At 46.6% G+C, this 15,372-nt stretch overlaps 1 protein-coding gene across 1 annotated transcript in view; it reads right to left on the reverse strand.

Moving 5' to 3' along the window:
• poln (polymerase (DNA directed) nu) overlaps positions 1–15,372 on the reverse strand; it is a 53,848-nt gene that overhangs the window by 37,923 nt on the left and 553 nt on the right. Inside the window, exons 2-13 of the mRNA XM_034164130.1 lie at positions 13,503–14,150; positions 12,879–13,027; positions 12,687–12,799; positions 12,447–12,583; positions 12,238–12,306; positions 12,105–12,165; positions 11,962–12,026; positions 5,241–5,324; positions 3,744–3,839; positions 3,560–3,616; positions 2,638–2,691; positions 1,391–1,456 (exon numbers count right to left, since the gene is read on the reverse strand). Of these exons, the coding sequence (XP_034020021.1) occupies positions 1,391–1,456; positions 2,638–2,691; positions 3,560–3,616; positions 3,744–3,839; positions 5,241–5,324; positions 11,962–12,026; positions 12,105–12,165; positions 12,238–12,306; positions 12,447–12,583; positions 12,687–12,799; positions 12,879–13,027; positions 13,503–14,108 (1,557 nt within the window). The 5' untranslated portion in view covers positions 14,109–14,150. The remainder of the gene's footprint in view (positions 1–1,390; positions 1,457–2,637; positions 2,692–3,559; positions 3,617–3,743; positions 3,840–5,240; positions 5,325–11,961; positions 12,027–12,104; positions 12,166–12,237; positions 12,307–12,446; positions 12,584–12,686; positions 12,800–12,878; positions 13,028–13,502; positions 14,151–15,372) is intronic.

Consider the following 15,372-nt stretch of genomic DNA (forward strand, 5'->3'; position numbering starts at 1 on the left):
GCCTCACTGGTAAAGTCTACTCCAGGGTGCTGGAAATGAGGGTTCGAACCTCTGAAAAGGAACAATGTGGGTTCTGTCCTGGTTGAGGAACAACCGACCAGCTCTTCACTCTCACAAGGATCCTGGAGGGGTCCTGGGAGTATACCCATCCAGTCTACATGTGTTTTGTGGACTTGGAGAAGGGTACCCCGGGAGATACTGTGGGAGGTGCTGCAGGAGTATGGAGTGAGGGGGTCCCTTCTCTGAGCCATCCAATCTCTGTACTCACAAAGCAAGAGCTGTGTTCAGCTGCTCGGCAGCAAGTCGGACTCGTTTCCGGTGGGGGTTGGCCTCTGCCAGGGCTGCGCCTCATCACCAATCCTGTTTGTGATGTTCATGAACAGGATATAAAGGCATTTGGTGGCCTGAAGTTTGGTGCCCTGAAGTTTGGTGGCTTCAGGGTCTCATTGCTGCTTTTTGCAGATGATGTGGTCCTGTGACACATTGGATCGGTTCCCAGCCGAGTGTGAAGCGGCTGGGATGAGGATCAGCACCTCTAAATCTGAGGCCATGGTTCTCAACAGGAAACCGATGGATTGCCTACTACAGGGAGGGAATGAGGTCTTGCCCCAAGTGAAGGAGTTCAAGTACCTCAGGGTCTTGTTCATAAGTGACTGGACAATGGAGTGTGAAATTGGCCGGAGAATCAGCACAGCAGGGGCGGTGTTACATTCACTCTACAGTACTGTTGTGATGAAAAGGGAGCTGAGCCAAAAGGCGAAACTCTTGATCTACTGGTCAATCATCGTTCCTGCTCTCACCTATGACCTAAAGAACTAGATTGCACATACAAGAGGCAGAAATGGGCTTCCTCAGGAAGGTGGCTGGTGTCTCCATTAGAGATAGTGAGAACTTCAGTCATCCGTGGGGAGCTCGGAGTACAGTCGCTGTTCCTTTGCATTGAAAGGAGCCAGCTGAGGTGGTTTAAGCATCTGGTAAGGATGTCTCCTGGGCGCCTCCCGAGGGAGGTGTTCCAGGCACGTCCATCTAGGAGGAGACCGCGGGGAAGACCCAGGACTACGTGGAAAGACTATATCTCCACACTGGCCTGGGAATGCCTCAGGATCCTCAAGTCAGAGGTGGTTAATGTGGCCCAGGAAAGGGAAGTCTGTTGCCCCCGCGACCTGAACTCAGATAAGCTTTCGAAGATGAGTGATGAGTAAATAGATATATTCTTAATATTGACATTTTGGGGTATTATAGGTTTGAATCTGTGTGATATGAGGTGAGTAAACTTCTACCCAGATTCAGTCTGTGTTTCAGAACCATAGACAGCTCCACTAACTGAATACAACAGGATGGAATGACACTCAAATAAGAAAAACAGAGAGAACTGGATGGTCAAACTCACTGGGTGTTTGGCTGAGATTCTCCCCGTCACCACACTTGTCTGGCACCATGTTGAAGAAATATAGTTCTGGTGTGACAATGAGACAGAAACAGGGTCAGCAACAAAAAACAATGTCACGTACACACACTGCATGTAGGGATGCAAACCAATAACATAATGGTGCCAACAGCTTTTATATAATGGAATATTCTCATTATTTTGTTATATGTACGCTGAAATGAGAAAACAGCGACTGTATCAGAAATGCTTCCATATCATGAAGTAACTATTTTTCAAGTGGATAACAACACGGCTATTTAATTGACACCCACCCCCCTTCCAAAAAACACAGCTAAAAATCCTGTCAGCATGTGGGAGTCCTGAGATTACTGACCAAACCACTCTGCATCACAACTAAGGGATTTCTTGTGAGAATGATAATTTACAGCCATAGTGGCAGCTACAAGAAGTGCGTTCATTAGCTAGCACACTAACAGCATGGACAGCACGTTTCCACAGTTGGGGGAATCTACCACTCAGTTTACATTTCAGCAGACAAGGTACAACAAAAATGATTTAGACTCACGAGAGACTGATGCAGGTTAAAAGTCAGAATGTGATTGAAAGTCATTCTTTGGCACCTGCCCACCATTAATGTGGAATAAATTTTATATAAAGGCATCAGATGGTAAATCGAAGATGACTTTACTCTGGATTATCAGTAAAAACAATGACTTCTGATTTGTAAAAAAAAAAAAAGTATCTCACAGCATAAGCTGTCAAAACGATCCCACCAAATGTTCTCACCACCATCAGAACATGAGCAGCTCTTCTCAGAAAGCCAGACGTATTAAGCAGAGGGTGAAAAACACAAGCTGCTGCTGCTGTCCAGCAGCCAGAAAAAGAGCTGCATATTTGCTTTGTGGCTTCAGCGGAGAAGACGCAGTGAACAGCTAACAGCTGTGATGTCTCCAGCCTGGGAGTTCAGAGTATCAGGCTCAAAATGAAGCAAAATGCTGCAGAATCTGTCTCAGGCCTTCTGGCCTGCAGCATTTCCTCCACACGCAGCTTCACTTATCTTTATTGCTGTTACAGCCTCAAGGAGCTGAGCACAGAAAATTCCCACCCACAGAGCCAGGAAGAGAGAACAATGAATGATCCAGCGTGTGAGATCAAACAAAGTCACGTTCCTGCTTTCACTACAGCATGTCTGTATGTTAAGACTTGTCTTGGTCTCTCTGCAGTATCACTATGTGTGCACGTCTCACCTCACTCATGCACGAGAGAATCCCATCGACAAACGTCGACTTGATCTTGTGAACCTGGGCATTAAAAAAAGAGCAGCTATTAGCTACTGTAATGCAACTGCACACTTTATTCAAACATACAAAAATAACAGGTTTTTAACCCATCAGCAAAAGCAAACCATTTGTATTCTGGGTAATCGTACAAGTGGGCATGAAGACAGTCAGGGTTACATCAACCTTGCATTTGACCCCAGTCACCGTGACATTCCCTTTTAATGATTGACCTCTGGTTGATCTGTACCACATTTGATCCAAACTGGGTTGAAAATCAAATTCCTTGATGCGTGGCTCAATTAATTCTTTAAGGGCAGTTTCAGGGTCAACCTTCAATGACATTCCAATTTTGGTAGAAATTAGCAAAAGGACCTGGTAGGAAAGTCAAACAAGACTTGACCCCAATGATTAATCGTTGGCAAATTCCAGAACCCACCTGCATATATGTGCAATTAATTTGGACTTTTGCCCAAACACACCATTCCATCATCCCTACTGTATATCAACTGTGGTGGAAAAAGGCCTGAGGAGTCTAACAAATGTTTTGTAAATTATAATACGATGTGTTTGTGTCGAGCAACACTAGAACAGAAGAAACAGAGACAAAACTGGAATAATTAAGCAGAGCTTTGGCGACAGAATGGAAGATTAATAGCTACAAAACAGAAGATTTCATGTTGAAGATGAAGATTCATGCAGCAGCTTTCAGAGAGGAGTACTGAAAAAAACTGGACAAATTTAACTTTTTTAACTTTACAACTTCATGCTGTTTGACCATTTATTACATTATTATTTTGACTTACTGAACTTTAAAAATTAAAGAAATATCAATTCAAAAAGAAGACACAAAAGAAGAATCCTCAAAGGCTCAACAGTCACCACCACGGACCTGTCGGTACTCCAGAACGATCTTCGGTAGAGGATGTAGGTCCTGAAGCTGCAACAACTGCAAGAATGAAGGAAAAAAAAACGTCAAAAGAGACCAGAAAAACCGTTTCGCAAAGTAGGAGCATGGTAGGATACACCACACTGATCTCTTCTTCACAACCTGGAGGTGTGTTTGTGCAAATTACCACTGCTTCCGATGTCGACTGCTGCTGTCTGTTGATGGTCTTTGGAAGCTTTTTGTTCTCACAGTGCTCATGGAGGCGCAGCTTCTCAAATAAAACCTTCAGATATCATTATGAAGTCACAAATCAACAAGGCAGAAATCTTCCAAGGGTCGGCTGAAAGCTTCGTAGAATGACCACGAAGAAGTAATGACATTGTGATTATACTTAGAAGGCTGTTATTTCAATACTTGTGATAGTTAACTGAAGATGATGTTTCTGAACAAAAATTTGTCAATGTGGGGAAAAATAAGTTGGATTAGGAACTTGGAATGTCATGTCAAGGCAAAGTTTGGAGCAATGAGTGCCAGATCCATCACTTTGAGTTAAGGACAAAGAAACAATGTCTGCTGTTGAAACGCACATCTCTTGCCCTCCAAAGAATGCCAAGGTTGTTTTGTGTCTAGAGTACACCTGATATGCCAGTCGGCCAGTAAGAGCCTGCATTATTTTTACCAATAGGTAAACTTATTTTACAGAACATATGATGCAGAAAAATGCCCTGGCTGTAGGAAATGGTGTCAGTCTGTCAGGCAAACAGCATGCCAGTGACATATTTACAATTCTGTCAAACAACGCTGGGACCCCTGCCACCCCTTGGTCACATCAGCTACATGAGACAGAGGCAAAGAGAAGAGCTGTCATTCATTTTCAATCAAAGTGGGTGTTTTACAGTGACGAGAAAGTAGTCACTATGCCATCAGCTAGGTGTGGCCAAATTAGATGAGGAGTCTGTTTTATACAAATCCTAAATGATGCCAACTGAAGGCAATGTGTGATGACAATGAAATGTTAGGAATCACTGCCATTTTTAATAATTTATATATGCGTAGCTATATCAGTCATACTTTAAAAAAAAAAAAACTGCCTAATATTGGTATGGACCCCGGTCAGGCTCTAGGTTAATCTGCGGTCAATGTGACTTCCTCAGTTTTCTGGGATACAAGACACACAGTCTTCATGGACCACCTTCCAAAGGGCCAAACCATAAATACACAGGATTACAGCACACCTGACCATCAAAACCAAACATCAAGAAAGCAGACAACAGTGTTTCATCAGGATAATGCCCCAGCTCACAGGTTTGTGGTTGCCCACTATAACCTCATGATTTGTCATCATCTGTCTTCAATCTGTTCCCAAATTTTTGGATGAAAGCATCTGTGCCAAGAGGATGTAGCCCTGTTATCAGAGGTGTGTGTGGGCCTCAGAGGAGATGATGCTAAAAAATAACCTAGTTGGCCTTTGAACTTTTCAGCCAACCCTCAGGACTCAGTCCTGGGCTTCTATACGCTTCCAAACAGTTAACACATTGACTCTAAAAGATTCAAAAGTCTGAAATAACAAGCTAATCTTATGTGGCACGTTCCAAACACAGACATAGTGCACACAGTCACAGGTGGAAGTGCTACAAGAAAAAAAAATATTCATGCGTAGACATAAATTAAGAAAAGTACAGACTGTTCGGAGCTGGGTGTTGCTGGTGACGAGGAATATTTGTCCTGCCGCCTGATGGGCGTCCTCTTCCAACTGCTTCATCTTCGTCTGGCAGAAAAAGACAGAGAGGCGTAATTCAGATTACTTACTCATAGTTTGTGGGTAAATATCAGACAGCAAATGTTTCTGCTTTGTACCTGATGCAGCATATAACAAGTTGTAATTCACTTTAACCCCATTCAGTCCTTTGATCTGTGCATCTTCTCATCAAGCGTTATATCCTGCAAGGTTAGCTAACAATTTACACAACAGTGCACGTCACACTTCTGGTCCCACTTGGCATTTGAAGTGTTGTAGACTTTAGGACAGCAGAGGGTTGTTTTGTAGTGAAGTTGAAAATAACGAGCTGTAAAATTTTTCACACAGAACATGAGTGTGTGATTTTATACGTCATCTTTTTTATATAAATCAGTCATAGTGGAATAACTGCATCCTGAGGTCAGCCCGGTTTGTTTTTTTAAGAACCTCATAAAATAATTAGATTTAGTTTTATTCCAGGTGCTGATCTGATAGAAGCAGCTGATATCTTTTCTCAATTAGTCTCTTATTACTCAGCAGATTAAAACCAAATTAAAAAGGTTGAAATACACGAGATAAAAGAGCTATTAGTTTGTTTTAAATGGAACTTTCTAGGGTGAATAAATGATCCAACAAATGTTCCAGACTTGTGTGTGAAGCCTGCAGTGAGGCTGTGGAGGTCATCTGAGGACAGAGATATTAGTATGTGTAAAAGAGAAGAGGCCATAGACAAACGACTGAGCTCATCTGTCTCATGCACAGTTGCGCGCGCACACACACACACACACAAACACAGCAAAGAGAATAAAAAAAAATTAAAAATCATGCAAACACTTTCCATCTCACATCCTGAATGCTTAAAATGCAGCATGAAGCCAAGACGGGATCACCATTACAATACGAGTGTGTGTGTGTGTGTGTGTTTCACTACTCCTCTGAGGTTCTTGGACCAATTTCCACCACACCTGCTGTGTGCATGTAGGTTGAACCCAGAACTGCTGTTAAGGGATTGGCTTTGGCAAAAGTCAAGGTCACTGCGGGGTCAAAGGTTAAAATTCAGGTTAATCTGTCTGTTCTCCAACTCCTCCCACTTGTTTTGTCTTATTTCTGCCAAACTTGACAAGTGGATGACAGTCAAACCAAGACTTGCCCTTAAAGGACTTATTTTGCTAAAGATCAGTCAGTGAGGTCAAAGGTCAAAACTGTTATTTATAGTCCATCCATCCATCCATTTTATCCGGAGTTGGGTGGCGGGGGCAGCAGCTCAAGCAAAGCTGCCCAGACCTCTCATCTCGGCCGCTTGTACTCGCGATCTCGTTCTTTCGGTCATGAGCCAAATCTCATGACCATAGGTGAGGATCGGAACGTAGATCGATCAGTAAATCGAGAGCTTTGCCCCCCTACTCAGCTCTCTCTTCACCATGACGGTCTGATACAGCGACCGCATCACTGCAGACACTGCACGGATCCGTCTATCGATCTCACGCTCCATCCGTCCCTCACTCGTGAACAAGACCCCGAGATACTTAAACTCCTCCACTTGAGGCAAGGACACTCCACCGACCTGAAGAGGGCAAAGCACCTTTTTCCGGTCGAGAACCATGGCCTCGGATTTGGAGGTGCTGATTTTCATCCCGGATGCTTCACACTCGGCTGCAAACCACCCCAGTGCACGCTGAAGGTCCTGATTTGACGAAGCCAACAGAACCACATTGTCCGCAAACAGCAGAGACGAGATTCTGTGGTTCCCAAACCAGACCCCCTCTACACCCTGGCTGCGCCTAGAAATTCTGTCCATAAAAATAATGAACAGAACCGGTGACAAAGAGCAGCCCTGGCGTAGGCCAACGTGCACTGGAAACAGGTTTGACTTACTACCGGCAATGCGAACCAAGCTCCTGCTGCGGTCGTACAGGGACCAGATAGCCCTTAACAAAAGACCCCGGACCCCGTACTCCCGGAGTACTCCCCACAGGGTGCCCCGAGGGACATGGTCGAACGCCTTCTCCAGATCCACAAAACACATGTGGACTGGTTGGGAAAACTCCCATGAACCCTCGAGCACCCGATGGAGCGTGTAGAGCTGGTCCAGTGTGCCGCGACCAGGACGAAAACCACACTGCTCCTCCTGAATCCGAGGTTCGACCATTGGTCGAATTCTCCTCTCCAGTACTCTGGAATAGACCTTACCGGGGAGACTGAGGAGTGTGATCCCCCTATAGTTGGAACACACCCTCCGGTCCCTCTTCTTAAACAGAGGGACCACCACCCCGGTCTGCCAATCCAGAGGCACTGTCCCCAATCGCCACACGATGTTGCAGAGGTGTGTCAGCCAAGACAGCCCCACAACATCCAGAGACTTAAGTTACTCAGGACGGATTTCATCCACCCCAGGAGCCTTGCCACCGAGGAGCTTTCTAACCACCTCGGTGACTTCGGCCTGGGTAATGGATGAGTCCGCCTCTGAGGCCCCAGTCTCTGCTTCCTCTTCGGAAGACGTGACGATGGGATTGAGGAGATCCTCGAAGTACTCCTTCCACCGCCCGACAACATCCCCAGTCAGGGTCAACAGCTCCCCACCCGCACCGTAAACAGTGCTGGTGGAGAGCTGCTTCCACCTCCTGAGGCGTCGGACGGTTTGCCAGAATCTCTTCGAGGCTGACCGATAGTCCTCCTCCATAGCCTCCCCGAACTCCTCCCAGACCCGATTTTTTGCCTCTGCGACCGCACGGGCTGCGGCACGCTTGGCCTGCCAGTACCTGTCAGCTGCCTCTGGGGTCCCACCTACCAACAAAGATAAGTAGGACTCCTTCTGCTTGACGGCATCCCTTAAATCCGGTGTCCACCACCGGGTTCAGGGATTGCCGCCGCAACAGGCACCAGAGACCTTGCGACCACAGCTACGAGCAGCCGCATCGACAATGGAGGTGGAGAACATGGTCCACTCGGACTCCATGTCTCCAACCTCCCTCGGGATCTGGGAGAAGCTCTCCCGGAGGTGGGAGTTGAAGACCTCCCTGACAGAGGGTTCCGCCAGTCGTTCCCATCAGACCCTCACGATACGTTTGGGCCTGCCAGGTCTGACCGGCTTCCTACCCTCCCAGCGGATGCAACTCACCACCAGGAGGTGATCAGTCGACAGCTCTGCCCCTCTCTTCACTCGAGTGTCCGAGACACGTGGCCGAAGGTCAGATGATACGACTACAAAGTCGACCTCCGGCTCCGGCTCAGGGTGTCCTGGTGCCACATGCACTTATGGACACCCTTGTGCTCGAACATGGTGTTTGTGATGGACAAACTGTGACTAGCACAGAAGTCCAACAACTGAAAACCACTCGGGTTCAGATCGGGGAGGCTGTGCTTCCCGATCACTCCCCTCCAGGTCCCACTGTCGCCACCCACGTGGGCGTTGAAATCCCCCAGGAGAACAATGGCGTCCCCAGTCGGAGCGCTATCTAGTACCCCTCCCAGGGACTCCAGGAAGGTCGGGTACTCTGCACTGCTGTTCGGCCCGTAGGCCGAAACAACGGTGAGAGACCTGTCCCCGACCCGAAGGCGTAGGGACGCGACCCTCTCGTTCACCGGAGTGAACTCCAACACTTGGCGACTGAGCTGGGGAGCAATAAGCACTGTGACCCCAGCTCTCCGCCTCTCCCCGTGGGCGATGCCAGAAAAATGAAGCGTCCAGCCCCTCTCCAGGAGTTGGGTACCAGAGCCCAAGCTGTGCATGGAGGTGAGCCCGACTATCTCTAGTCGGTATCTCTCAACCTCCCGCACAAGCTCAGGCTCCTTCCCCCCTAGCGAGGTGACATTCTACGTCCCAACAATCAGGGGCTGTGAGCATGGACCGGCCACCCGCCCTCGACCACCACCCAATCCTCTCTGCAGGTGGTGAACCCACAGGAGGGCGGGCCCACGTCACTCTTTCGGGCTGAGCCCGGCCAGGCCCCATGGGCTAAGGCCCGACCACCAGGTGCTCACGCGTGAGCCCCAACCCCAGGCCTGGCTCCACGGTGGGACCCCAGCTCCGCCATACCGGGCAACGTCTCAGTCCTTGATCTTTTACTGGTCATGGAGGTTCTGAACTGCCCTTAGTCTGACCCGTCACCTAGGACCTGTTTGCCTTGGGAGACCCTACAGGGAGCACAAAGCCCCCGACAACATAGCTCCTAGGATCATCCAGGTACGCAAACTCCCCCACCACGATAAGGTGGCAACTAGAGAGGGAGCTTTTTTTTTTTTAAGGTCACATGTGCCTGTTGGCCCAACTTAGTGTCTCCATGAAGACGGACCCTTGAGGACTTCATTCTATCAAAGCTCAAGGAATCTGATATTTAAAAATATTTGGACCAAATGTGGCATAAACCAGTAGATTCCAGAATTGCCCTGGCAGGGTCAGCCAAAGGTCAAACATTTCATTGAGTGTCCAGGTCACTGGGGTTAAATGTCTGATCCCCCTTATGGTCTTTATGCCCACATGTGCTAAACCATGAAACTGACTCAAAGGACGAAAAACTGATACAGACACACACAGAAAGAAAAAGGGAGGCAGCATGAGGAAAAGATAGCACAGACTCAAATACACGGACAGATAATAGGCTAGTTTTCCAAGTGAAAGGACTGAGGAAAAACAAAAATGTCCCAATGCGAAAGAAAAAGTATGATAGCTGAAGCTGAGGAGGACTCAGTGGACCCTGATTAAAAATGGCAGCTGAAAACAACAGACATCACTCAGAGAAATGAGATGGACAGAGGATGACAGGATGACGGACACATGCGGGAGACCACAATGGAAGAGAGGAAGGTTGCAAAAGCAAAAGAGATGAGACAGATAGAAAGAGAGAAAACAAAGAGGAAGAGCTGGCAGACATGCGCCCGAATTCCATCTTTCTGTGCTTAGAGCCAGCTCCAGACTGCCTCATAAATATTGGATGTGAGCCCCCGAGTCCTGCTCGACACACATACACACACACACACACACACACACACACACACACACACACACACACACACACACACACACACACACACACACACACACACACGTATTTTGTGAGGACTCTCACATTCATCACACAGGTTGTTTTTAAAAATCCACCTCTAACAGATAAATTTTAACTACAATCTTCAATATCCCTCTTTAAAGCTACAGTGTGCAATATTTAGGGGTGTTTATTAGCATAAATGGAATATAGCATTCATAACAATTTGCTCATTAATTACCTACAACAAAGAACTGATACGTTTTCAGGAACAGAGAATGTGACCTTCATATCTACATGAGAGCAGCCCCCCCCCCCCCATGGAGGCCGCCATGTTGATACAGTAGCCCAAACCACACAAACTTACTTCACATTTTGCAGCACGACTAGAAGAATGATGAAAATAACTGGTTGCCAGCGCAGGCTAACGAGTTTGAGATCACTAATTTTTGTGAAATCCTTGTTATGAAACAAAAACACGAAGGGAAACAAAATTGTAATCAACAACGGCATAATGTAATCTGCAACCTGACCACTAGATGACTCTAAATCCAACATATTGTAGCTTTAAGACACTCGACATATAGCAGTGGTCTTGAATTGATTCCAGAATGGGCCGAGAGGGTGCAGGTTTTCTTTGACACCACCCACTCCAGCAGGTGTAACTGATTCCATCTGCTCAAAGTGACGTTAATCAGTGAAATCACCTGCTGGAGTGGGTGGTGTCAAAGAAAACCTGCACCCTCTCGGCCCTTTCTGGAGTCAGTTGAAGACATCTGCTTTAGAACAACAAAAAAAAAATAGCTAAAATGTTCTTACTTTGAAATGAAAAAAGTCATAAGATAAAAGTTGACACTCAAGACAACAACATCACTAAATTTGAAAACAGTGTAATTTCAGAAAGATTAATCTTTACATTTAACAGCGCGTGCATCAACGTGTGGAGTTTTGGTGTCTGACAGTGACTGATGACAAACAGGCTGTGATGGACAATCATTAAGCAATGTGCACGCCACTGAATTTTAATACAACTGGCTACAAAAAAATAAACAAATAAATAAGAGGATGTGACATATTCCGCGATGTGCAGTGACAGGCGTGAGGATTCCTCTGCGTGGTGTTCAGACAGGTGAGTGTGACAGCTGTGATAAAAAAAGACACCCAACACAACGTGCACGCACAGACATGAAACACCAGCGTGCACGCCCATCAACCCAGGCTGACAGCGACACAGACCCGCCTCCTATTTACAGCATCACGGCGCTCGTTTGCACAGGTCGCCCTGCCGGCGCCTGCACGAGTCGTAAATGGATTTACGAGAGCACGTGTTTTTGAACGACCTGCCTGCAGCTGATTAGGTCCATCGTGCACGTGTGTGTTTTCTTGTGTGTCTTTGGCCATTTTTTTGTAAACAGCAGACGTCCCAGACAAACCCCGCCCACATCACTAATCACACTCAAAAGAAAAACTTTGTTTTTAATGGATCCCTTGTTTCTTATATTCTCCCTCAGTTTTGTTTGTTTCTTTCATTGCAGCAGTTTTGCTGTTTTCATTGTTTCAGCAGCCAAATCAAAATGTGTTTATCTGAGGGAGAAGAAAAAGAAAAAAAATACAAAGCAAAGCTGCAGTTGCCGAACTGATGGAACCACATGAAACAATGGAGCTGTGAAGTTGTGACTTCTCACCCCCAGCAAGTCTGACGTTCTCCTCAGAGCCTCTCTGTCCACACAGATGCAGTGACTCTCCATCGCTGAAATGACACAAACATTCACTCGTGGACGAGAGCAACAAACAACAAAATACAGCCGGTGGTTGTGAGGGGTGTCACCTGCCAGGACAGGGATCATCTTCATCTCCATGTGTGAGTACAGCTCCCACAGAGCCTGAACCTGCACATGCAGTCGGACTCAGTCAGCCAGTGTGTGACCTCTCGGCGTGCATGTGCGTGTGCATGTGCAAACCTGCAGTTTGGTGCAAAGCTCCACATTCAGGCAGTGGAGCACAGACAGACCCAAGATCGCCTGAGAAACCTGAGAATGAGACAAAGGAAATTAATGTCCAAGTTCCATCCTGGGAAATTAAATTTTATCTCCTTTATGGTCAAAAAGTTGCTTTGGGGTCCCTGATTTCACGTTACGGTAGAGTAACATATTGACTTGGGTTCACTAACCTTCTTTCCACCCGCTAGATAAGTTTTACAGGGTCTCTTGCAGTGTCTTTTGACAAGGTCCTGGAAGCAAGATGATGGATCTGCAGGGTCCAAAAGCCACCCTGAAACTTGTGGGTCGTGGATACGACAACCTGCCACTGGGAGGAGAAAACAAGACTCCACAAAGGTTGGACAGGAATCACTTCTGAAATATGAAAGCATTTGACGGGTGTCTTTCTGCAGGTGTCTGTGTGCTTATGCCTTGTTTCCAGCTGAGATCTCCTCCGAAAAACTTCAGAACTGTGCGAAGCAAATCCTTGGCTTTGTAGCAAATTACAAACTGAGGTCCTGAAAGTGCCTGTATCAAGAAATCTCTACGGGATACACAAAAACCGCACCCGGTTAATGAGCTTTTTAACGAACACTAAAACTCTCACAGACACACACACACACCTGGTAAAGAGCTTTTGGGTGCACTGAGTGCGCGGCTCCAGTTGTAAGTAGACCAGACTATCGCCCGGTCGGAGTGAGTCTTCTGGTGTACTGCGGTCCACATCATTTGTTATCAGTATCAGGAGGCCACATGCTGGAGGACTAAGCTTCTGTATCAACGATTAAAGAGGGAAATTGACACAGACCACCAGTTAAAGAAGCTGTAATCCATGAGACACTAATCTTCTAACATATAGAACAGATGTAAGGAAGCCGCTTACAGGAGGGAATTACATTATGCATGCAAATGTTAGAATGTTTAACAATTTATGTGCAGGTTTGAGGGTTCCTGAGCACCACTGCTCTGGAGGATGGGTCACTGAACAAACAATGACACCAGAACCCAAAAATGAAAGACGGTGAACACTGTTAGAGCAGCATGTGCATTTTGTGTGTGAGCTACAGTGTTTGCGCATGTTGTTATAAACACACATTCAGTAAATGAGGTCCTAAGAGTTACTGGGGTTTTGTTTTTAACCAACCCCACTGCTTGCTTCCTTTCCAGAATCCCACTTCAGGAGCCTGAGCTCGTTCATCTTACTTCAGGACTGTGAAAGCCTTTCCTGGTTCCTCTGCTCCTCTCACCTGTTCTGGGTCTAACTGAGTGGTTCCATCCTGGTACACCATAGTCATGACCAGAACTTTGGCCCGTCCAGCCTCATCAAGCATCTGCCTCTTATCATCATCACTGAGCTTCTCAGAATTCTTCACTCTGGGATCTGATGTCAGATTTGTGGTTAAACAGGAAGCTTGGGATTTCCTTTTAGTCTTGCCGCTTCCCTTGTGGGATGATTTGGGTTTGTTTGTGGCTCGTTTGTGTTTGGACAGTTTGCAGAGTACAGACGCTGTGGTTTGTTCAGAAGCAAGGCGATCTGATTCTTCGCACCTTTCCTTTGTCACAGCAGGTCCCATCTTTCTCCAGCTTTGCTCCCCAACTCCACTTCCTCCCGCTATGCTTTCTTTAGAGGAGCGAGGTGGTTCCCATTTTTTACATCTTTTTAGGTGGATTTTAGGATTTTGGAAGTGAAGTGCTTCATGTTTCCTCTTTAAGGAAAAGGACGGGATCAAGAGACGTGTCACTGGGGTCTGAGAGGGAGAGAGGTTCATCTTCTCTGGTCTTGATGTTGTAAGACCTGAAGACAGTTTAAAGGAGGAGGACCACCCAGTTGTCAAACAGCTTCTTGGAGTCATGTCAGTGCTTGAGCTGCTCCCACTGGTGCTTCCATTAAAAGACTACATGGGGGGGGGGGGGGGGGGGGGGGGAAGAGAGTGGAAAATTAGGGAGTCAAACACATGAGGTTTTAACTGAACAGAAACAAGACAATGTGTCTGTCACAACGATAATGCATTAAAAAGAAAGAAAATTCTGTTCCATTTTTCTAAAAGTACACCTTCACCTCCCAGTAACCTTCCCACCATTTGCATTATTCACATCCATTACTTCGTTCTGTCTCCATGCAGAAGCACAGTTTGCACGCACACGCACACACGTTGCAGTTGGAGGGTTTTCAGATTGTGTGTGAGTGAGTGTACGTGTGCAGCTCTGCACAGGTGTCAACAGCCGGCTCAGTCAGGTAGGAACTCCAGTGATTCAGCTCCCTGAGGAATTGCTTCATTTCTCTGTAAACACAACCTTTTTTCCTGCTGACAGTGTCATGATTCCCCCCCAATATTGCGCTACAGGACAGATAGGAATCCAAGGCGGGCTGCGGCACTGACCCCAGTGCTGGCTGCAGGAGAGCATGAGCAAACCAAAGAAGGGCAAGAAAATAGATGGTTCACACTGCAGATGAAGCAGTACCCTGAAGCCCTGCACCATCTCCCACCTCACTTACTGTGCAGTTTCACCATGAACACCCGCCCTCCCTCACTCACTCACACCCCTCCTTCCCCGTTCTTACTGCAGCATTTCCACTGCACAGTATTTCTGCAACACGCTCACCCACTTCCTGTCCTCCTCTGAAACTCCTGTCTTTTTCCTGCCAAAGTCCATCATGAACTACTTTGTCAGGACAGTATTTTTAATTTTATTGCTCAGCGGGGAGTCACTGTTTGGATGCATACTGCAAAACTGTCTCAGGAGCACTGTTTTATACCTGCTAGGTTGATTTCTGAGCACATCAGGTAAACTGGTTTTCAAAAAGTCTTACATTTCCAGAACTCTTTGCCATGACATCTCCAAGGCACTTGGGCCCAAAGTAACCAAAATGTGGTGCAACAATCACCATAGCAACAGTGGCCTGATTTGCATATTAATTAGGTCACGGATCAGCAAGTGCAAAATCATATTTTGACATAACCTACAATCCACTTCAAGGCATCCACAAGGAACCAGATGACTTGAAGCTGCTCTTTACCCAGAGCTGGACGGAGGATTTGCTGGGTCCCAGATAAAAATAAAAAAAACTGTCCTACGTGGATAAACACAATGTTAAAGTCAGTCATGAATCCAGGC

This window comes from Thalassophryne amazonica, chromosome 23 (genome assembly GCF_902500255.1).
Source record: "Thalassophryne amazonica chromosome 23, fThaAma1.1, whole genome shotgun sequence".
Lineage (NCBI taxonomy): Eukaryota > Metazoa > Chordata > Actinopteri > Batrachoidiformes > Batrachoididae > Thalassophryne > Thalassophryne amazonica.